The sequence below is a fragment of the Pinus tabuliformis genome, chromosome 3_2, assembly GCF_031772625.1.
Source record: "Pinus tabuliformis cultivar Carrire ecotype Pingquan chromosome 3_2, CPIR1, whole genome shotgun sequence".
NCBI classification, from domain to species: Eukaryota; Viridiplantae; Streptophyta; class Pinopsida; order Pinales; family Pinaceae; genus Pinus; species Pinus tabuliformis.
The window spans coordinates 78086453-78110336 of NC_142302.1; the positions used below are offsets into that span (position 1 = coordinate 78086453).

A 23884-nucleotide genomic window follows, 5' to 3' on the forward strand; every position below is an offset into this window, starting at 1 on the left:
GTACTTTATCCGGCGATAGGCATATACAACCCCCGTGGATTAATGGGCCAATAGCACCATATATATTGGTTTCCATCTTGGAATACTCGCGAACAAAAAAAAAAAAAAGTGAAGGAAGTTCCCATTTCAAGGCGAAAGGTCTGGCATAAAAAGGTGAGGAAGCTTGCTCTCAAGATCCCAACAATGCAGGAACGACTGTAAGCTTGTGTCAAGCATTATATCTAATAGTGTGGGATGATTTTTTAGAAATATGGATGTTGGGAACATAGTTTGAGTAGCCTCTGTTGTCTACAACAATATTGGCAATATTTGTAGTACCATATCACATCAAGTCGCTCACTAGGAAAATTAGCCCCAATGTGGTGAAACGAGCATGTAGGAAAGATACACATGCCACTGGCACAATCCCTCTAACTTTGGAGATATTGTGTGCTAGGTTAACGGTGGTCCCCATAAGAAAATTGAATTCATATTTTAACAAAATGATCAGTGTCTAGATCAACTTGGGTAGTGCACAGAGAAAATAAAGATAAAATGAAGAATATTCACAAGGAAGTCATGAGATTAAATCTTAACAGTATGAGAATTTTAGAGTATGAATCTTGACGTAATAGGCATCGCCTTCATGATAAAGCCAAAGATGGGAGATTTTTTTTCATTATTCATTCAAAGTTGCAGTCAATACACATTCTGATCTAATTCATCTCATCACCACCCCTAACCAAAGGATCTAAGGAAGATACAATCATGCCCTAGCTCCTTATAATGCACAATTCATTGAGATAAGAAAGAGATCTATAGTTAAGAGATGCCAAGGATTCTCTCCATGAGAAAATCTTGAACATTGCCTGAAAATTCAAACATGAAATAATAAAAGGAGGATGAATAATGGAAAGAGAATAGTAGCCAAAAAGTTGATTATCTTTTCCACTTCCTACAATTGCTTTTATCACTGCTACTAACTCTGAATTAAGATTTTTTCCTCGAATAAACAAAGGCATGAAAGAGCCTCCACAAACATCACACCAAAATTGTTGATTATTGCTCTAAGGATAAGCACTCTCTTCACCTATTCACATTTTGATTTTAGCACAAAAACCTTGTTAAATGCAACACACAAGGTAGTGCCCTTCTTTGTCTAGTAAAACTTCCTAAAAACAACTTTCCTCCACATGAAAGTAAAGCTTAACAATAATGCCTTTTGCTATGCACATAAACTCTAAAGGCGGCCCCTCAAGATAAGCACTAAAAATGAGTAAACATGACTTAGATAAGCACCTTCCTTCATACTTATCCATGTCAGATTTAGGATGGACTAGAATTAGCACAAGAGGTTGCACCCCAATAATGAATCATCACATAATGAAAACTGCATCACAACTTATGCATGACAATGAGAAACTTGAAGATAAGACGGCCTAGAACAATGCCTTTTCTTGCTGCAAACTGACTTCATGGAAGGCACCCAAGAGCAGGAAAAACAATTCAGAAATTAGTGCTCCATATCTACCAAAGGAAAATTCCCAAAAGAGAACAAAAGTAGCGCCCTCTCTGCTGACAATACAACACATGCAAAAAATATCTAAAATCAATGCCAAGTTTGAATATTAGATAATTGAAAGAGCTAAAAATGGCACCCATGAAAGTGTTCGCGTCTGCATGCCAAATCATTGAGAGTTATACCATAATGCATATAGAACTCAGAAAACTGCCATCATCTGTTGTTCTGGACAATGTCTATATATAATGGTCCTCAAATAAATTTTGATTTTTCCTTTCACAGTACTCATTGTATGTATCAAGTATGAAATGTTGGAAATTTAATTGTAATACTAACTAGCATAATTTATGGCCTTGATAATTTCTTGTGAGAATCATTCTTTTAGCCTTTATATGTTCTTCATCAAGCAATTATATTTCAACACTTTTAACTATTCAAGTACAAGAATATAGAGATCACAGTGCACAAGAGACAATACACAATTTTTACCCCAAGAAAACTCACATGGGGAAAAACCCAACCTCCTTTTGTAGAAATTAGGTTGTAGATTTGCAACTTCTCATGAATTTTTAATCTAAATCATAAGACACAGGTCTACACTATTGCTTTATGAACATTAATTCACAATTTAGAACAAAAATTGCAGACATGCAAGAAGGAATAACACACTTGCAACAAGTATTTTTATCTGGGGAAAGAAATATGCTAAAAACCCCAATGCTTGCTTGCATTAATATGATGAATAGAGATGTATTACAATTGCTTTGCTCAATTGAGCACAACTTGCAAGTGAATAACATATCTCTCTGCTCACTGAGAAGATATGACCCAGACTTAGTCAAATTTTGCCTCTGCTTGAGCCCTTGTTTGCTTGCACAATTCCTGAGGAAATAGGTCCCTATTGTTTAGGAATTTCCTCCAAAATTCTTGCACAATTCCTCAGGGTTGATCACCTAACCAATACAGTAGCTATACACTCAATCTAGTATATAATTAATTGTACACTTCCTTGGAATATCCACCTCAACTGGGTAACTCTAATTGTTTGTATGCATGAGCTAATTATTAGTTGATTGATTAGTAAACTAGATGATCTCTGAGTTAGATTGATGTCCCACTACTTAACTAACCACCAACTAGTTCTATAAACAGTTAGAACTAGTTTAATTGATTACAAATAAAATTAACTCAGCCTAGACTCCTAAAATTTAGGAATCACCACATACAACTGAACTTCATGCCCTTAACTTGAATTAACTGAGCTGGACTCCTTTTTTTTAGGAATCAACACAAGCAAATTGAACTTCAACTCATTAACTTGAATTGATTGTTCTTAACCGAGTGACAAGAGCCATGACACCTTAGTTAACTCCTCCAAGTTGTTTGTTGATGTAGAATTTTGAATTTCCTCAATTTGATTAAGGCAAAATCGAAATTGAGACTTTCTTGCTACATTTTCAACACCTTTTTCAATAGAGAATTCTTCAATTCAACATACACATCTAGGTAAACAACTAGGTCAAACCCGGTCCATGGTCCATCCTCCTAGTCAGGTCAATCTGGCTCAAAACAAACTCTTCTCTTGCCTCAGAAATCTTGTTACACCGGTCCTTTGTTGGCTACTTTAGATCTCAGCCTTTGCTTCTCTCAGCTGCCTCAGATGTATACTATATGATGCCTAAAATATGTGAGTCTCTCTGCCTTAGAAAAATGAGCTTCCCTGCCTCATAAAAACGAGTTTTTCTGCCTCAGAACAATGATTTTTTCTTCCTCAAAACATATGTGTGAGCTGCCTCAGAATGGTCATACAAGCTACCTCAATGCTGCCTTAGAAAATATGAAAAACCTTGCCTTAGACCATCCGAAAAATGGCATAGAAGATGCAAGATCTACTTCTCTTGATGGAGGAACGAATGGGCCCTTTATATAGTTTTCCTTTAGATCAAGTTGGTGTATCCCTTGTTGGAGCTGACCTAACTATTCGAGAAGGCCTACTTGACTAGGAGGAGGCCAACATAACCATTTTGAGCCAAAAACTCTTAATTTCAAAAATTCATTTTTTTTTTCTTTTGCAAGTCCAAATGGGACTTAATACAAAAATAATTTTCTTTTGACTCTTGGCATTTAAAATATGCTTTGCGAATTCATAATGACTTAAGCATACATTATGAAGACTAACCATAGTTTAAAAAAATCAACACTCCCTCTTAACTAGGGAGGTATTCATAATGATTATCTAGATGTTCTCATGTTGACAGAAAATTTCTATGAAAAAATTATAACAAATCCAAGTACCATGATCAGGTTGACAATTGTAACACATGGTAAAACAATTTACCATAATCAGGTCAACAATTGTGACACATGGTACATAAGATTAAGATAAGCATCATCATCAATATCATAATCATTGGCATCAACCACATTGCCATAACACCATCAGTACCCTTGACGTATGACACATATGCATTGTTTGGTATTCACAAAGAGGCCTCAACAAACAAGCTCACTCTAGAAAGAGATCAAAGCATGATGTTGGGATGCTACAATGTCTAGGACCATTCTCCCTAATCCGGATTAAAATGAAATAGCGACAACATCTCTAATCAGGTCACTATACAATGACACAGGGAGAATGACTGTCCTTTGTTGGACCATTTTCCTATACAAGTCAAAGTGACACAGGGACTACAACCCTAATCAATTCACTATACAATGACATAGGAAAATGTCAATCCACCAAGCCATTCTTCCTAATTCAGGTCAATGTACTTGATACATGTTGATTTGGTGTAGCATCGGATGTGATCTAGACATGAAATTTGGTGGAGAGGCTAAGGCACATGAGATCTCCAATACCCAAAAAGGGTTTGGGTAGATTCTAAACAGTTTGGGAGATATTAAAATAATTAATATTTTTAATGGAGTCCCTAAGTCTAAACTCAGGGAAATTAAAATATTAATGTGAATTAATATAAAACTGTGTTAGAATGGTCCAAAAGTCATGGATCAAGCCAGATCTAATCTTAGCCATTGATTAGGGACTTAATCTTAGTCGTTGATTTTTCAACGATAAAAGTAAAAGAGGAGGCTTGAGGGTCACTTGGAGAGCACACCAAGAGATCAAGATTTTGACTTTCTGGGGCTGGGTTTGCTGAGAAAGTTGAGAGAGTGAGCTGGAGTTGTAGCTGAGGGGTAGTGAATACAGAAGCAGAGAGACATAGATAGTGTCGGGAGTATCAGCAGCAGGCGGGAAAGCTGACGTAGAGGGCAAAGTTCGGAACTGCCGGGAACAGCCAGAACTGTCGGAACCGCCGGGAAAGATGACGCAGAGAGCACAAGCCGAAACTTCCGGGAATAGCCAGAACTGCCGAGAAAGCTGACGCAGAGGGCAGAAGAGGCTGACGCAGTCCCTAGAGGCTGACGCTGGGGTTTTTCGTGGGGCAGATTGGAGTTGAGGAGCTGTCGGAGTGTTTATCCGAGGTTTCAGCCGGAGCATCTGTCTCCGAAGGAGAGGTACTACTGCCGAGATTTTTCTCTGTTGGGTGAGTCGGATTTGGCACCTAGATTGTATTCTGAAATTGCTTAATAAATCAAACCCTCAGATAGCTGCACCGGTTTTCCCACATTGGGATTTTCCGGGGACATTAGTCCAAAAACAATGGTGTCATTTGTGTGCTTGTTTATGTTTCCTTCAGTTGATGATCTGTAATGTGTTGAGCATGTAATTGTGTTTATTTTCAGTATTTAAATGGTAAATAACTTGTTAATTAATCAAAACAAGTAGGAAGGAATGAATCAGAAAGTACATGGAGGGTTTCTAACCGTTAGACTTAGAAACTTCAACGTGGTATCAGAGCGTGGTTGCAGATCACAGGAGAATTGAGGACATCAGCCAAGCAACGCAGCTTCAACAGAAAACAACTGTCCCGAGTGACAGAAGTTGTTCCTAGTAGCAAAACAGCAAGGAGTGACGCAGTGCCTACGTCATCAAGTTTGGGCCAAGAAGAGGTTGCGCAGAGGCTAAGGGAGGCAAAGACAGGATCACGCAGTGCCAGACAGAGGCCAGGAGGGCTGATGCAGTTGGCTTAGGGAGCTAGTTTGCCGGTGCTGGGACTGCGCAGAGCCTAGGAGCTCTCACCTTCAGGTTGTTGGGGTTTAGGAGGTTGTGGATAAGTTGCAAAGTGGAGTTGGTGGGGTACTGTTGTCAGAACAGTACCTAACAGGGCAAGGCCAAGGAGGAGGGAGTTGCTACCGAGGGTTTCTAGCCGAGAAATCCAGATCAGTGGTGCGGTTGCACAGACGATCAGAGTAGGGGGCATCTCGACATCGGCAGAAGGATTTCCAGGAGGGAAATCAAGGCTCAGAGGGAGTCACATCGAGAACTTCCAGGAGGGAAGTAGAAGAGCAACAGAATGGCACTACACGGAGTAAGAGACCAGGACAGACTGGACGGAGCCTCAAACTTCGTAGTTTGGAAGGCCAGAATCTTATTTGTACTTGATAGAAATCATGTCAAGCACTTCGCCTTGAAGATGATAGCGGTCCCAGTTGACCCAGCTAACAATGACAGGTATGAGGAAGCAATGGCAAGGGCCAAGAGTATCATTCTTCATGGGGTCAAGGATCATATAGTACCACATATTGCCGAGAAGAATATGGCACGGGAGATGTGGGACGCCCTGACCAAGTTGTATCAGCATTATCCCGTGCAGAGGAAGATGTTCCTAGAAAATCAGTTGCAGTCATACCAGATGCAGAAGGGAGAACAGATCGACACCTTCCTCGGTTGATTAAAGGAGATCCAAGATCAACCGACTTCCATAAGGGCCACACCAGATCCAGAGTTGATGGTGAGAACAACCCTGAATGCAGTGTCAGAACACTGGGAGGTGTTTGTCTAGAGCATACTTGTCAGGGAAACCCTTCCAGATTGGGACGAAATGTGGGCGGCAAGCAGCAACAAGGGGATCATAATCAAGAAGGAGGAGAAGGTGGATGTTGCCCTAGCATTTGAGGGTAACCAAGAAAAGAGGAAGAAGAAGGACCTCTCCAAGGTCAAATGCTTCCACTGTGGAGACATGGGTCATTATGCGACCCAGTGTTCGAGGAAGAAGAGCAAGGGAGAGGCTTCCGAGACCAAGGCAGCGCCAGCAAGGGCAGAGAAGGAAGTGGAGACAGACGATGACTGTGCCATGAGTGCACACACACCACTTGGGTGAAAGTGGGGAGACATCGAGCTGTATTCAAGAGGACTACAGAAGATGAGGGGCGGGATCCTCGAGGTACCCAAACTCTTGGATTATACCTTGTTACGGGAGCCCCGAAGAGGAGTAGCAGGACTGGCGGATGTCGGTAGAGACAGACGAGGATGGAGCGGCAGAGAGAGATACAGTGCAGGGTTCCCACGACAACGCGAGGCTAGCAGGCTACAACAGTGCGAGAGGCATGGGAGTGTTGCACCAATGCAGGATGGCACAGAGAGGTGTGCAACGGTGATAGATGCAGGGAGTTGTTGCAGCAACGCAGAGGTCAGAGAGGGAGCACTTGTCAGTGATAGAGGGAGCTTCAACATTGAGAGTGTCTGTAGCCTGACAGAGATGTCAAAGTTGTGAGATCAGTTAGTTACTTCTCAATAACTGAGTTGTAGTGCAGTATTTAGTAGTGGCGGTGCTATGGGGATCACGATGCAGCATGATGAGGGGGGATGCAGTGCAGATGCAGCAGTGGTAGTGGCAGGGCCACGGGCAGCAACACGGATGCAGAGGGAGCTGTCGTACAGATGCAGTAGTGGTAGTGGTAGAGCCATGGGTGGAAGTACGAGATGCAACAGTAGAGATGATGGGTAGCAGGCCTAGCATCAGGGACCGATGCCGGATGATCAAAGTAATACTCAGTAAGGAGTATTGCCAGAGCACAGTCCTCGCTAAGACGGAGTGTTGATTTGGGGTAGCATCAGATGTGCTCTAGCCACGAAATTTGGTGGAGAGGCTAAGGCACATGAGATATCCAATACCCAGAAAGGGTTTGGGAAGATTCTAAACAGTTTAGGAGATATTAAAATAATTAATATTTTTGATTGAGTCCCTAAGTCTAAACATAGGGAAATTTAAAAATTAATGTGAATTAATATAAAACTATGTTAGAATGGTCCAAAGTCATGGACTAAGCCAGATTTAATCTTATCCATTGATTAGGGACTTAATCTTGGCCGTTGATTTGTCAAGGAGAAAAGTATAAGAGGAGGCTTGAGGGTCACTTGGAGAACACACCAAGAGATCAAGATTTCGACTTTCTGAGGCTGGGTTTGCTAAGAAAGTTGAGAGAGTGATCTGGAGTTGCAACTGAGGGGCAGTCAATACAGAAGCAGAGAGGCAAAGATAGTGTCGGGAGGATCAGCGCAGCAGCCGGGAAAGCTGACGTAGAGGGCAGAAGCCGGAACTGTTGGGAAACCTAACGCAGAGGGCAGAAGCCAGAACTGCCGGGAACAACCAAAACTGTTGGGAACTGCCGGAACTACCAGGAAAGATGACACAGAGAGCAGAAGCCGGAACTTCTGGGAATAACCAGAACTACCGAGAACTGCTGGGAAAGCTGACGTAGAGGGCAGAAGAGGCTGATGCAATCCCTAGAGGCTGACGCTGGGGTTTTTCGTGGGGCAGATTGGAGCTATCGGAGTGTTTATCCGAGGTTTCAGCCGGAGCATCTGTCTCCAGAGGAGAGGTGCTACTACCAAGATTTTTCTCTATTGGGTGAGCTGGATTTGGCACCCAGATTGTATTATGAAATTGCTTAATAAATCAAACCCTCAGATAGCTGCACCGGTTTTCCCGCATTGGGTTTTTCCAGGGACATTAGTCCAAAAATAACGATGTCATTTGTGTGCTTGTTTATGTTTCCTTCAGTTGATGATCTATAATGTGTTGAGCATGTAATTGTGTTTATTTTCAATATTTACATGGTAAATAACTTGTTAATTAATCATAACAATTAGGAAGGAATAAATCAGAAAGTACATAGAGGGTTTCTAACTGTTAGACTTAGAAACTTCAACATGGTATTAGAGCGTGGTTGCAGATCATAGGAGAACTGAGGACATCAGCTGAGCAGTAGCAGAGAACAGATGTCCCGAGTGACAGAAGCTGTTCCTAGCAGCAAAACAACAAGTAAGGGGTGACACAGTGCCTGTGTCATCAAGTTCGGGCCAAGAAGAGGCTGCACAGAGGTTGAGGGAGGCAAAGACAGGATCACGCAGAGCCACACAAAGGCCAGGAGGGCTGACATAGTTGGCTTAGAGAGCTAGTTTGCTGGTGCTGGGACTGCACAGAGCCTAGGAGCTCTCACCTTCAGGTTGTTGGGGTTTAGGAGGTTGTGGATAAGTTGGAGAGTGGAGCTGGTGGGGTGTACTGTTGTCAGAACAATACATAATAGGGCAAGGCCAAGGAGGAGGGAGTTGCTACCGAGGGTTTCTAGGCGAGAAATCCGGATCAGTGGTGCAGTTGCACAGATGATCAGAGTACGAGGCATCTCGACATCGGCAAAAGGATTTCCAAGAGGGAAATCGAGGCTCAGAGGGAGTCACATCGAGAACTTCCAGGAGGAACTAGAAGAAGCAGCAGAATGGAACTACACGAAGTAAGAGACGAGGACAGACTGGACGAAGCCTCAAACTTCGTAGTCTAGAAGGCCAGAATATTATCCGTACTTGACAGAAATCGTGTCAAGCACTTCGCCTTGAAGACGATAGCGGTCCTAGTTGATCCAGCTGACAATGACAAGTATGAGGAATAAATGGCAAGGGCCAAGAGTATCATTCTTGACGGGGTCAAGGATCATATAGTACCACATATTGCTGAGAAGAATACGGCACAAGAGATGTGGGACGCCCTGACCAAGTTGTATCAACATACTTTTGTGGAGAGGAAGATGCTCCTAGAAAATCAGTTGCGGTCATACCATATGTAGAAGGGAGAACAGATCGACACCTTCCTCGGTGGACTGAAGGAGATTCGATATCAGCTGACTTCCATAGGGGCCACACCAGATCCAGAGTTGATGGTGAGAACAACCTTGAATGCAGTCTCAGAAGACTGGGAGGTGTTTGTCCAGAGCATACTGGGTAGGGCGACCCTTCCAGATTGGGACGAAATGTGGGCGACTCTTCGCCAAGAAGAGATCAGGAGGGTGACCAAGACGAGAAGCAGCAGCAAGGGGATCAGAATCAATAAGGAGGAGGAGGTGGATGCTGCCCTAGAATCTAAGGGTAACCAAGAAAAGAGGAAGAAGAAGGACCTCTCCAAGGTCAAATGCTTTCACTGTGGGGAGATGGGTCATTATGCGACCCAGTGTCTAAGGAAGAACATCAAGGGAGAGGCTTACGAGACCAAGGTAGCGCCAGCAAGTGAAGAGAAGGAAGTGGAGACAAACGATGACTGTGCCATGGGTACACACACACCACTTGAGTGAAAGTGGGGAGACATCGAGCTGTAGTCAAAAGGACTACAGAAGATGAGGGGCAGGATCCTTGAGGTACCCAACCTCTTGGATTATACCTTGCTATGGGAGCCCCGAAGAGGAGTAGCAGGACTGGCGGATGTCGGTAGAGACGGATGAGGATGGAGCGGCAGAGAGAGCTACAGTGCAGGATTCCCAGGACAACGCGAGGCTAGCAGGCTACAACAGTGCGAGAGGCACGAGAGTGTTGCACCAGTGTAGGATGGCATAGAGAGGTGTGCAACGGTGATAGATGCAGGGAGTTGTTGCAACAACGCAGAGGTCAGAGAGGGATCACTTTTCAGCGACAGAGGGAGCTTCAACATAGAGAGTGTCTCTAGCCTGATAGAGATGTTAGAATTAGGAGATCAGTTACTTACTTCTTAGTAACTGAGTTGCAATGCAGCAGTTAGCAGTGGCGGTGCTATGGACAACACGATGCAGCATGATGAGGGGGGATGCAGTGCAGACGCAGCAGTGGCAGTGGCAGGGCCATGGGCAACAACACGGATGCAGAGGGAGCTATCGTATAGATGCAGCAGTGGCAGTGGCAGAGCCATGGGTGGAAGTACGAGATGCAGCAATATAGACGATAGGTAGCAGGCCTAGTATCAGGGACCAATGCCAGATGATCAGAGTAATACTCAGTAAGGAGTATTGCTAGAGCACAGTCCTCACTAAGAGGGAGTGTTGATTTGGGGTAGCATCGGATGTGCTCCGGCCACAAACTTTGGTGGAGAGGCTAAGGCATATGAGATATCCAATACCCAGAAAGGGTTTGGGCAGATTCTAAACAGTTTGGGAGATATTAAAATAATTAATATTTTTAATGGAGTCCCTAAGTCTAAACTACTTAGGGAAATTAAAATATTAATGTGAGTTAATATAAAACTGTGTTAGAATGGTCCAAAAGTAATGGATCAAGCGAGATCTAATCTTAGTCGTTGATTAGGGACTTAATCTTGACCGTTGATTTGTCAACGAGAAAAGTATAAGAGGAGGCTTGAGGGTCACTTGGAGAACACATCGAGAGATCAAGATTTCGATTTTCTGGGGTTGGGTTTGATGAGAAAGTTGAGAGAGTGATCTGGTGTTGTGGCTGAGGAGCAGTCAATACAAAATTAGAGAGGCAGAGATAGTGTCGGGAGGATCAACGCAGCAGCTAGGAAAGCTGACGCAGAGGGTAGAAGCCGGAACTGCCAGGAACAACCAGAATTTCTAAGAACTGCTGGAACTGTCGGGAAAGCTGACGCAGAGGGTAGAAGCTGGAACTGTCGGGAACAACCAGAACTGCCAAGAATTGTTGGAACTGCTGAGAAAGCTAACGCAAAGGGCAGAAGCCGAAACTTCCAGGAACAGCCGGAACTGTTGGGAACTGTTGAAACTGCCAGGAAAGCTGCCGCAGAGGGCAAAAGAGGCTGACACAGTCCCTAGAGGCTGACGTTGGGTTTTTTCGTGGGGAAGATTAGAGCCGATGAGCTGCCAGAGTGTTTATCTGAGGTTTTAGCCGGAGCATCTGTCTTCGAAGGAGAGGTACTACTGCCGAGATTTTTCTCTGTTGTGTGAGTCGGATTTGGCACCCAGATTGTATTCTGAAACTGATTAATAAATCAAACCCTCATATTGTTGCACCGGTTTTCCCGCATTGGGTTTTTCCAAAGACATTAGTCCAAAAATAACTGTGTCATTTGTGCGCTTGTTTTTTTTTTCCTTCAGTTGATGATTTGTAATGTGTTGAGCAGGTACTTATGTTTATTTTCAGTATTTACATGGTAAATAACTTGTTAATTAATCAGAACAAGTAGGAAGAAATAAATCAGAAAGTACATGGAGGATTTCTAACTGTTAGACTGAGAAACTTCAACATTACATACATAACATCCCTAATTCTGATCAGAGTACACGTCACAAGAAGAATGTCAGTCCATGATGCTTTATAATATGTCAAACCATTCTCCCTAATTCTGGTCAATGTACTTGGATTAGGGATAACATCCCTAATTCGAGTTAGAGTACATGACACAGAGAGAAACCATATCCATCATGCAATAATTACTCCCTCTCAATCAAAGATGCATTCTCCACAAGCCCAAGCTTGTCCCGGAAGTACACAAACTTTCCTCTAGAAATAGGATTCATCAACATATCGACTAATTGCTCATCAATGGAAATATATTCGAGCTTCACTACTCCTTTTTGCACATTTTTGTTATCATGGTTGTTACTTGCACTTGACCAAAACCTGCAAGTATCCTTTGAATCTATATTTATTCTCAACATGCTAATTCAAAGACAATATACTTAGCCTCTACCATACTGTTTCATGCTCATCCAAGAAATTTAAATGGAGCACAAATTGAAGTAATATCTTGATGAAATCTTTGTAGCTTTACATGATCCATCACCACAAATTATTTTCGGGTCACCTTGAATGGGTGCTCCCTCTCACACTAACAGTTCAGGAATCTAGCATCAAGTATGAGGTCAACAAGAAGGCTTGCTAACTGCTCCCTCTGAAAGAAATACCTTCTCCACAATTGCTCCCTCTAACACATGAGTCATTCTTCTTTCATCAGAGACAAATCATATAGGATCATCCTTGATCCATTCAATCAAGCCCAAAGTATAAAGTCTTCTTCAATCACGAGGCTTCTTTTCATGCTCTTCAAAAACCAGAGGCAACTTTTACAACTAAGGCAAACTTCTTGACATGATCCTCTCCCTCTTTCTAGGAGAACCTTCTCAAATCTTGCTTCCATGCTTCCATCTATTACATGCTAGATCTTGACTTCTCTTTGGCACAATCAAGACATCAAACAACCCACTCCCTTTGAACTTGGGTCTTATCTGGTACAATATCATTCAAGTAGAAATTCTGAAAAATCCTCTTGCTTTGCTTCGTTCTTCCACTTCTTCCATCTGTTATCAAAGTCTAAGCAGTCGTTGCCATTGTCCTACAATCCTCACTAGGAGGTCATGGGAGAATGGTTACAAACAAGCAAAGGATACATAATCAAGAGACTAACCAAAAATTAAAGACAATAACAATAGTCTTAATCAAAGAGGAAAGATATAGAATACTTATCTTGTGAAATTTTTTAGCTCCCTCTTAATCTTAGACTTCTTGCGTTCATCTTGCAACTTCATCATCCTTGTCTTAAGTACCAATATTATGTTATATCTTCCTTGAATAGACTAGGGTTTCCCTTTTTTCTAGTAGAAACGATCACTCCTAGGGTTTTGTCCACAAACCTTAGAGCTTCCTTGTTCATATCTTTGCTAGGGTTTACAAACCCTAGATGCTTCAATATTCAAAATCCTCAAGACTTACAATCTGCAAGTTCTACAAGTATACTTATGTGCTTGCTGCAAACCCTAGAATTGCCATCGACATGCCCTCTATACTTGAAATGGAGCTCATCAATGTTTCGTTCATTGATTGTCTTGGGTCCAAATAACTTTTATTGTAGGACAAAATCTTAGTCTTTGTGTGCAAGGAAAGGATCTGAATACCCATGCAGACAACACCTATCAACTAGTTTGAGGACTTTTATTATATCGATTATGTCTTTGTCCTCTTTCCAAGAGAGAGGAACACAACCTCTTATACAATGCATAATAATTCTTTACAAACCCTTTTATAATACATCAGACGTAAACAATATCTTTCAATGGAGCATAAGAATGTTATCTCACACTTCATATCATTTCTTATCTTGTTTTGACAATACCTATATTTGGTTCCTTCATAACATAGTAGATCTATCATTCCATACAATGTGTCAGGTGATTGATGTAGCCTTCTAAGAGCACAAATCTTTGAGATCATCTTAGCTTTGTTGAACTTAGGAGTCATTTGTTCCAAAAGAACTTTGAAGTGGACTTACAATTTAGACCTATGATTGGTCCTTGCTAACATAGCTCTTGAGATATAAGAAAAAAAATATTGTACATACCTCATTCTTTCAGCAACATACTACATATTTGATATTCCTTTGTTGATCTCTTTCTTGTATTACAGAGTGTAAGGAGTAATATTTCAACCTTACTTGACCTTGATTTGTACCTTCGGGTATGGTGCCAAATCAAAATTTCTTCAGGCCTGTAATGTTCCTAACTTAAACAAACAGTGATATATAAAGCAAAAACAATTCTCAACACATAATTTTTTAACAAACAACACATGCTCATAAAAACTCTAGAAGTAGAACCAATTGAGCCATTTTATTAATCAATGGAGCAAGTACAATAGTATGGATGAATGCACTTGGGCTTGCCTCAATGACAAGCATGACAGAATCCAAGTGATGAGACAATGATATCAAGTACTAGAAAATATTTGCTCCTCTAATGCTTTGCACTGCCTAGAAAACTACACTAATCGCTGGAAAGGAACTGCAATAAACTCCACTTCCGTTGCTCGTAAAATGCTACAAATTCAGCCCCAAGCTCCTTGACCAAAACCCATAAAAACATAGAAATGGTTTGGCCCGATTTTGCCCTCCCAAAATCGACCCCCAAAGGCACTGTGTAATCCCCAACGATTCTACACTATTTGATGCAAATAAGCAGCCGAAAATACCACCTCCGGTGCTCATCAAATTATGAAACTTTATATCTGGGATTCTTGTCAAAAACCCAGAAAGACCCAGAAATGGTTTGGCCAGATTTTGAACTTTCAAAATGGACTTCCAATATGCCCCATACCCTCCAAGTTGCTCCAGAAAATGGCCTGGAATAAACCCCAACGAAAATCCTCCTCCAATATCATGAAAATTCAACAATCACTTCTCCAAATATTTCCCTTAACCTCCACAGTAAAGTTTAGCCTCAAAGACTGATACTCTACCCTCCGCGTGAACACCCAATGTTGCCTCTGCGCTAGCTTAGGAAGTGCGAACATCACCCTTTGAAGTAGCACACTCCTCCAGCTCCAAAACTTCTCCCAAATGCCAACAATCCTCCTATGCCTCCTCTTCGAAAAATCCTTCACCCGAACTCCTCTGCAAGAAGCCACAAGCAAACTTGGCCTCCTCTTCACCGCATCCTCCAGTAATACGCACCACCTGGAGATGGATGCAATCGTTGGGAATCACACTGAGATCCTCCTCCTGAAGAAATGAAGAAAACCTTACTAGGGTGGCACTCGAATTCCCCCGAAGAAAGGGTGAGCTCTTCACTTGAATAACTCGTGTTGAACAACAAGTGACTCGGCTAACTAGCTCGAGCGACCAAAGAGAAATCGATATTATCAAAGAGATGATTGAAATGAGAAGAGTTGCCTTCCTTATATAGATTTTGTGGAGCACTTTTCCCTCCGATTTTACCTCCATCGTGGGCCCTCACTTAACCACCTCCATGCAAACTAAACTAGGGAGTGCGTATTTCCCTAGTGTGGGTGGTCCCCATGTGTAATTTAACCACAAAAAAATAACTTCTCCTAAGTTTATTCTCCTAATAAAAATCGAATGGGCCCCACTATCTCCAAAATTGGCCCCCAAAATGCAATAATTAGTCTTGTTCCAAATGAATTTAGCAAGGGACATGACAGGGACGCTGTTGGGTCCCTATAATAAGTGATTACCCCATTACTATTGTAGTTATACCCCCTATTTATATTGTTGTGCCCCTATTACCCCCATATTGTTATTTCTGTGCCCCATAGAATCCCTCTATTGTTATTTTTGTGGCTTTATATTATTATTGTTAGGTCGGCTGGATTATATTGTGACTCCTTAGACTCCTATATATAGAAAGGAGGTTTTGTCATTTGTATCATCCAAGAATTGTTCATTTATGTAATGTAAAGGAGGTTGCCCCCTCGAAGAGGCTGAATTCTAAGGCGTGGATTTATCTTTTCTATCTTTTCTTGAGCTGGTTTCATAACATTTGGTATCGGAGCTTTGGATTCTAGGGTTTCGCTACTCCAAACAGGTCATCGTGGCATTTTCGCTATAACTTTTTTTCTGTGATGTTTCAGAAGTCGCAAAAAAAACCCATTTGAGAAGAATTGGCGCAAAACCTTGGGTCCAAATTTCAGAGCTTTTCGCGCGCTATTTTCAGAGATATGATCTGAGGAAGTTGGCCTTTTTGCAGACTCCTGAATTACATTCAAAACAGGTGACCTGGGGAAAATCGTCATAACTCTCTCTCTGAGGATCGGATTGAAATTTCGTAAAAAGGTACAGAAAGAGGACGGACTGTAGTTTCTTGTATGTGTGTTTCAGATTCAAAGGTTGAAACAGTGACTCGTGGCACATCGTACAAGTTCGCTCTACCGAACCAGTCTAAAAGCAAGTCATTGTGGGAGATTTCACATAACTCTTCCTTGGAAAATCCAATTTGGCTCAGACTTGTGGCATTGGAAAGAGGACACAGAAGGCTACTGCAGGTAGCAATTTCAGAATTGGATGATCCGAAATTACAGAGATACATCAGATTCAATATCAGGCTTCTATAAAGTGAAAAAAGGTGTGTAGTTTTTTTTTAATTTTTGTGTAAGCTTGGTTTAACGGAATTCAAAGGGCATAGTAAAACATTATTATCGGTAACTGATGCCCCGAGGAAAGAAAATGCAAACACCTAGTAAGGAACCTGAAAGCTCTAGCATGACTCATGAAGAAGAGGAAGAAATGCTACATGATATATCAAAATTACAAGAACAAGTGCAACAAATGTCACGCTCACAAAAGCTAACAGAAGCTAAGATAAGTGGCGTGGAATCTAAGATAAATGGCGTGGAATCTAAGGTAAATGGCGTGGAATCTAAGATAAAGGGCATGGAAGCTAAGATGGATGGCATGGAAGCTAAGGTGAATGGCATGGACGCTAAAATTGATGGCATGGATGATAAGATGGATGAATTGAAGAAGTTGCTACAAGAAAGGGTCACTAATGGTGAAAAGGTAGTAAAGGAAACTCATGATGAAAATAAAAGAAATGTTAATCATGATTCCATAGACTCTAATGTTGGATCGAAGACTCACCATGTTCCAAAAATCGATATGAGGAAGTTTGATGGCAAGGATCCCGCCACATGGATATTACAGATGGAGCAATTCTTCGATCTCAATAATGTGCAAAACACACAAAAGGTACGTATGGCAACTTTATATTTGGAACCAAATCAGTTTGTATGGTATCAATGGCTTTGTTCTCGTAAAAAATTTATCACTTGGGCAATTTTTACGGAAGAATTGATAGCACATTATGAGGATACAAAAAGCAACACTTTTTTTAGCCAATTGATAAGTCTCAAACAAAAGGGTTCAATAATGGAGCACATTGAGGAGTTCCAAAAATTGAACATAAGGGTAAAAGATATTCCAGAGGAGCATAGGATTGATGTGTTCATAGGGTCTTTAAAGGATAATATCCAACGATCAATCCTTTCTTGAGAGTGCATCTGCCACCAACGATCAATCACAAGCATCGCACTTGTCGCTCACACCGTCGGTCAGTCATGTTGAGCATATGTGTCTGGATGGTTTGAATCGTCTCGTCGTCAAGTCATGTAAGTGTGTGTTTGCAAGATCTCGTATGCACCTCTTCACTCGTTCACACACTTAGTCATTTTGCTGAAGTTCTGACTACCAGATTCCCCTTTGACATCTAGACCTTCACCCAGCCATCAACTCGATTGACTATCACCCAGAACAGTACATAAGCACCAAGCAAGCCATTTCAAGCCATGTTGCCCGCAAGCAGGTCAATCAACCTTCATGTTGGTCAACCGGAGAGTTTGACCCGACAGCCATCCCGAGACTGATTCCCCCCAAAAACTGCGTAGAGGCTGCAAACCTTGCTCGCTCCGCGGACTAAGAAAATTGCGCAGACAGGTCAGACAGACACCCAGTACCCGTCCCTGTCTCCCTCAGAAAATTGCGTAGTTTTTCCAGCCAGCCCACCAGTCAGCCAACCAGTTGCTCACCCAGAAAACTGCGTAGTTTTCATGAGCAAGACTTTTGCTGCCCAGCTGTCCGCTCAGCTCAGAAACTGTGCAGAGGTGATCAGCAGGCCAGTCTCCCAGCATTAGCGCAGTTTTCCCCTCCAGTAGCTCCCAACCAGTTCCCTCCAAGAGTTGCGCAGTTTTTGTTGCTTAGCCCCAGTAGCTAACTGCCAGTTTCCTCTAGGAATTGCGCAGATTTGGCTACCAAGCTTCCACTGCCCGCTCCTTCTGAAAATTTTGCAGATTTTGTCTGACCAGCCTTCCCGCAGCCCGGACTGCTCCTCTCAAAAACTGCACAATTTTGTCCTCTAACTGAGCCAGACCCCGCGAACAGTCACTATCAATCCGGATTGCCCATCTCCATCACCTAGTGACTTCTGCGTAGTTTTCACCAGCAGTGCCCGGAGCCTCCATCCTAGCTCACAACTCGCAACCTTGTCTTCTCTCCTGGTCACCTGCATCTGAAACAATCATGCATCATGGTAGACTAGGAGGTTTATGGATTTGATGTCGTCTCGTCATGAGTGACTGCAGATACAGGTACACAAACAAACATGGCACGACGACAGATGGGATGAACAAAGGGAGTACATGCAGAAGGACATGTTCACCAATGGACGAACAAACGATGCATGCAAAGAGATGTGCTCGCGAACGGACGAACATGCAAGGATGTGTTCGCACACGGACGGACAAATGAGTGAACATGCGAGATGTGTTCATGGACGGACGGACGGATGAACATGCACTTTTCGCGAACGGGCGAACCTGTCAAGCATGCCAACATGCAAGCAAGGAGCAACGTGCGAATGCAACATCAAGCGAACCCAACGACCATCGAAGACTCCACGCACTTTGCCATGCGGAGGTGAAGTTGTGACACACCATGAGGACATCCATCACCCAATAACACTGCAGCTCAACATGCACACCAGTAGCAGCACGAATGTACCAGCACTGTCATGTCGAGTCTTGTCATGAGTCATGTCATCCACATCTCTACTGTGGGCCATATTGTCAATCAATGTAATATAACGTGGAAGTCCAAGAGACCCACTTATCATATGAAGAGTCATGTAAAGTTGAAAGGTCATGGAAGTCAAACAGTCATGAGGGAAGTCGAACAGCCACAAGGGTTAGTTTCACCCTTGGCTATAAATACCCCCTCATTTGTACATGGAAAGGAATTTTCACCTCGACTCCTCCCACATAGCCTTGAGAGTCTGTAATCTTTTCTTTGAGGAGTAAGTAGTGGCTCCAACACCCTGCCCACGGGGTTAGTGATGTATGGTGTAACGATGTGTCTTGGAACTTTCGCTTAATTCAGAAGCCTACTAACAGGCCAACACGTTTTCACACATGTGTTGTAATTGTTGTAAGACTAATCTTGAACACTTGTAATGCATGTTGCTTTAACCTGTGTTTAACACTTGAACTCATTCAATTGTTGTAATACATATATATTAATGAAAATGTGTTGTATGAGCTGTTAACAATGTCTTGCCCGTGTTGGTTACCTCCTCGGACATCAAACAGATCTTTCATGTAAACTTGCTATAACGACCGTCGCACTTGCGCGGACTCCTCCGCTGTGTGTTGTACGTGTTATCTTTCCTTGTGTGTTGTGACTGCCGCATCCGTGTGGACTGCTCTTCCGGAAGCTGTGCACGTCCTATTGTGTTGTGTGTTCCTAACAGAGTTGGGGCTTCCTCCCATCCGACTTGGGACTCACTCCCACCCTCTCCCTCTACAGTGAAATAACCATTGACACAAGTAACACTAGCAATCACTAGGCACGCGAACCTCACTACTCGAAGACAAAGCAGACCACTCTCCTGTGCTGACAAGCAAGAGATAAGGCAAATCTTTAAGATAATGGCAATCGGGCCATCATACCGGATGGGACTCCCACACCAAACGGTGTGAGGTCTAGTTGGGACTTCATACCGGGGTGATCCCCTGAATGTTGGCGGGTCCAACGCCGTCAACAATATCATAAACTCAAGTGATGTTGTATTTTGATGCTTTGATCTGCCTTTTAAAGACTTTGATTTTCTCCTCACATTTGGTCTTCCTTGAACATTCTGGTCCTGGTCCAAAGACATATAAAGAGGCCTTTCTATTTGAACTAGGGTTATGATCATTAGGGCTAGAACATCAGAGAGAACTCAGATCATCATCATGGAGAGGTCGTCATCAGCTTGTATTATTACATTGCTTTCCACAAGAACCTAGGTCATATTGCAGAGGATCTATCTCAGCCCCTTTCACAGAGAAAATACTATAAAGAAAATAGTCACAGACCTTTGTTCTAGATCATATCAGATGAGGAGTTTTGGGCTACTATGCTTTAGAGTTTAAGACATAATCTTCACCTTCCTTTCTGGACCAATAGCTCTGATTCCATGTTGGAAATTTAATTGTAATAATGACTAGCATAATTTTTGGTCTTGATAATTACTTGTGAGAATCATTATCATTCTTTTAGCCTTTATATGTTCTTCATCAAGCAATTATACTTCAAAACTTTTAACTATTTAAGTACAAGAAAATAGAGATTACAGCGCGTAAGAGAAAATACACAATTTTTACTCAGGGAAAACCCACATGGGGAAAAAGCCAACAACCTTTTTCAATAGAGAATTCTTCAATTCAACAGAGGCCCATCTAGGTCAACGACTAGGTCAAACCTAGTCCATGGTCCATCCTCGTAGTCAAGTCAATATGGCACAAAACAAACTCTGCTCTTGCCTCAGAAATGTTTCTCTATTAGTCCTTTGTTGGCTGCTTTAGATATAAATCTTTGCTTCTCTCAGCTGCCTCAAACATATACTATATGATGCCTCAAAGATGCCAGTCTCTCTTCCTTAGAATAATGAGCTTCTCTTCCTTAGAACGAGTTTTTTTGCCTCATAACAGATGTGCGAGCTACCTTAGAATGGTCATATGAGCTACCTTAGAGCTGCCTCAGAACATACGAAAAAGCTTGCCTTCCGACCATTCGAAAAATGCCATAGAAGATGTGAGCTCTACTTCTCTTAATAGACGAATGAATTGGTCCTTTATATATTTTTTCTTTAGGCCGAATGGGTGCATCTCTTTTGGATCCAACTTGACTATTTGAGAATTTGAGAAGGATGACTTGACTAGGAGGAGACCGACATAACCATTTTGAGCCAAAAACATTTAATTTCAAAAATTCAATTTTGTTTCTTTTGAAAGTCCAAATGGGACTTAATATAAAAATAATTTTCTTTTGACTCTTAGCATTTAAAAATATGCTTTACAAATTCATAATGACTCAAGCATATATTATGGAGACCGACCATAGTTACAAAAATCAACATGAAACATATAGGAGGTTGTTCTCTCTAAAAACAAAGATGTCTTGCTTTGTAAACAAATCCTAATATGGCCTTTTTAGGCACCAAAGCTCTCTTAGAACTCAAACAAAATCAACATAACAATGCTTAGAAGAAATAGTTGTAAACATCAAAAGTTGTCCCTAACTCTAGAAAAGAGAAAGTTCATAGCTCGGGTGGTTGGGTAGACTGTTTCATCTCTTCCCCACCTAGGGTTCATTTCCAACAAGTGACATGTTGGCCTGTTTGATAAGGCTAGAAGCATATATATCCCCTTGGATAGAGGTTCACTCCGGTGTGTCTTGGGATGCCTCAACCCTTGCTAAGTCACAAATTATTGGTATATCTGGCTTGCAGGTTGTTCAATATACTCTTGAGTTATAGTGGCAGCCTGTAGGTTGGATCCCAGACCTAGACTAGATCACGCCAATGAGTTACCAATTCTCATGGTTTGAAAAAAATAAAATTCCTGGGGAGATGTTCACAATATATCATCTCAAAATATTGAATCTTCAAACAGGCATGGACTTGAATCCCTCTTGAAAATTCTAATCTAAAACTCTTGATCTTTCTTGCAAATATAAGAGATAACAGGGTGCTTGATGCCTCCACCAAATGAAATGACTTAGAGGAACAATATAATCATTTTGGTAGGTTTAGAAAAACTTTTCCATCCATAGTGGTTCAAGGCCACCATCTCTCTCTGACAAAGCCAAAAAGACATAAAGATCCTCAAGAGTCTCCCAAATGAAATCAATGCCGCTCCCAACTTATGTAAATTGGAACTTGAAAATGCAATGCTTCTTGATCTCCACCTCTTAACGCTAGTGAAATTAGTTCTTCTTGTGCTCCAATGGAATATGTAATCCGTCTTCTTCACACCTAATATGAATCCACTCGAAAATGCCCGAGCCGGAATCTAAACAACATGTGACCTAAGTTATAGCGCCTGGCCATCTAAGCGCAAGTTGGACCAATTGCTTATTTTTGTTTAAAGTTAATTAAAAGGATACAGAAATTAAAAGCATGATAATATATAATCTTGGACATAGAAATACCCACATGTAATATGAGTGAAAACTCACTAAATAAGTCAAAACTCAGTTTAGAAAGTCAAAACACACTTAGGAAAAACTGGTTTGGCAGATTGCAGAAATGCTGAAGCATTTTAGACGTGAAAAATATTTCAGGCCATCTAAGCGCAAGTTGGATCAATTGCTTATTTTTGTTTAAAGTTAACTAAAAGGATACAGAAATTAAAAGCATGATAATATATAATCTTGGACATAGAAATACCCATATGTAATATGAGTGAAAACTCACTAAATAAGTCAAAACTCAGTTTAGAAAGTCAAAACATACTTAGGAAAAACTGGTTTGGCAGATTGCAGAAATGCTGAAGCATTTTAGACGTGAAAAATATTTCAAAATACCCTTTTTCCATAATTTGGAAACTTCAATTGCATTTGAATATCTCTGCCTTTCATTGTGGGGTAAATTTGTTATGCAGTATCTTTGATTACTTTGTTTACATGCATGATGACAGACGTTGAATTCTTTTTCCCAGTGGCGGCCTTGTTGTTAAGGACCCGTAACTTTGCTTTTATTTATCTCGTGTTGTTTGGCACTATAAGAAAATGCTTGCCCTTGCTTATGATTAGCGTTGTACAGAAACTTGACCTGTCAAGTAACCTGGTTCAAGCTCCTCCTTATGGAATGAAAGTTTGTTCTATATTCTATTTAGAAGCTTCTTCTGTGCAGCTTAGATGCCTGTTGCATGTGCCCTAGTTTCTGGCAGTTTTTTCTTTCTTTCTTTTTATCCTAGTTTCATATTAGTTGTGTGCTTCGCTTATATACAACTCCAATTTTATGTTATGTTTCTTCATTTTTATAGAACCTGGTTATCGGCATTAGCTTGTCGCATTGGCTTTCAGGTAGCCATTACCCAAAATTTGATGATTTGAAGATGTTGCTATAAATCAGGTGTAGACTTCAAAACGAAGTTCATGACACTAAAAGATAAAGGATTGAAGGTCACAATTTGGGATACAGGTATATATCTAGACATACATAAAAACTCACTCTTCTATAAACTAGATGGGGTAAAAGGGATAAAGGAAATGGAAAAGTCTGTGTTTATGCACGATGTATTCGATAGATTTCTGTAGATAACATCGGCAACCATGATTCCAAAATATGTCCAAAGTAAACATTTAAAAATACCATTTATGGAATGTTAGATAAAATAAATGATGTAAGTTTTATAATAGTTATCTACTTATACATAAACATAGCTAGCATCTAGTTATACAGAAACATAGATTCAAATGTCAGAAAGCCTCACATGATGTCTAAGCCAAGAGATGAATAAAAGGGGCAGGGGTTATCACTAGCATTTCTAAAATAAGCGTTAAAAGCATAGAAAGTAGACCAATTGTTGGTTTCCGCTTGTTATTGTTATAGTTGACTACAAGGCTTGTAGGTTCTTTTGAATCACTTCATTATGCGGGCAGGATGTAACGTTGTTTTATTTCCAATTTACACTCACGAGCTTCCCATTTGTCATTTCTATATAATTCA

The 23884-nt window shown here is 41.4% G+C and overlaps 1 protein-coding gene across 5 annotated transcripts in view; it reads left to right on the forward strand.

Annotated features, from left to right (window-relative positions):
- Positions 1-23884, forward strand: part of LOC149179936 (ras-related protein RABC1-like) — a 510646-nt gene that overhangs the window by 101590 nt on the left and 385172 nt on the right. For 4 of the 5 annotated variants that reach the window (XM_089418081.1, XM_089418082.1, XM_089418084.1 and 1 more), the window contains exon 3: positions 23288-23356. The exons of the other annotated variant lie outside the window; for it this stretch is intronic. In XM_089418081.1, the coding sequence (XP_089274207.1) occupies positions 23288-23356 (69 nt within the window). The remainder of the gene's footprint in view (positions 1-23287; positions 23357-23884) is intronic. 5 annotated transcript variants of the gene reach the window in all.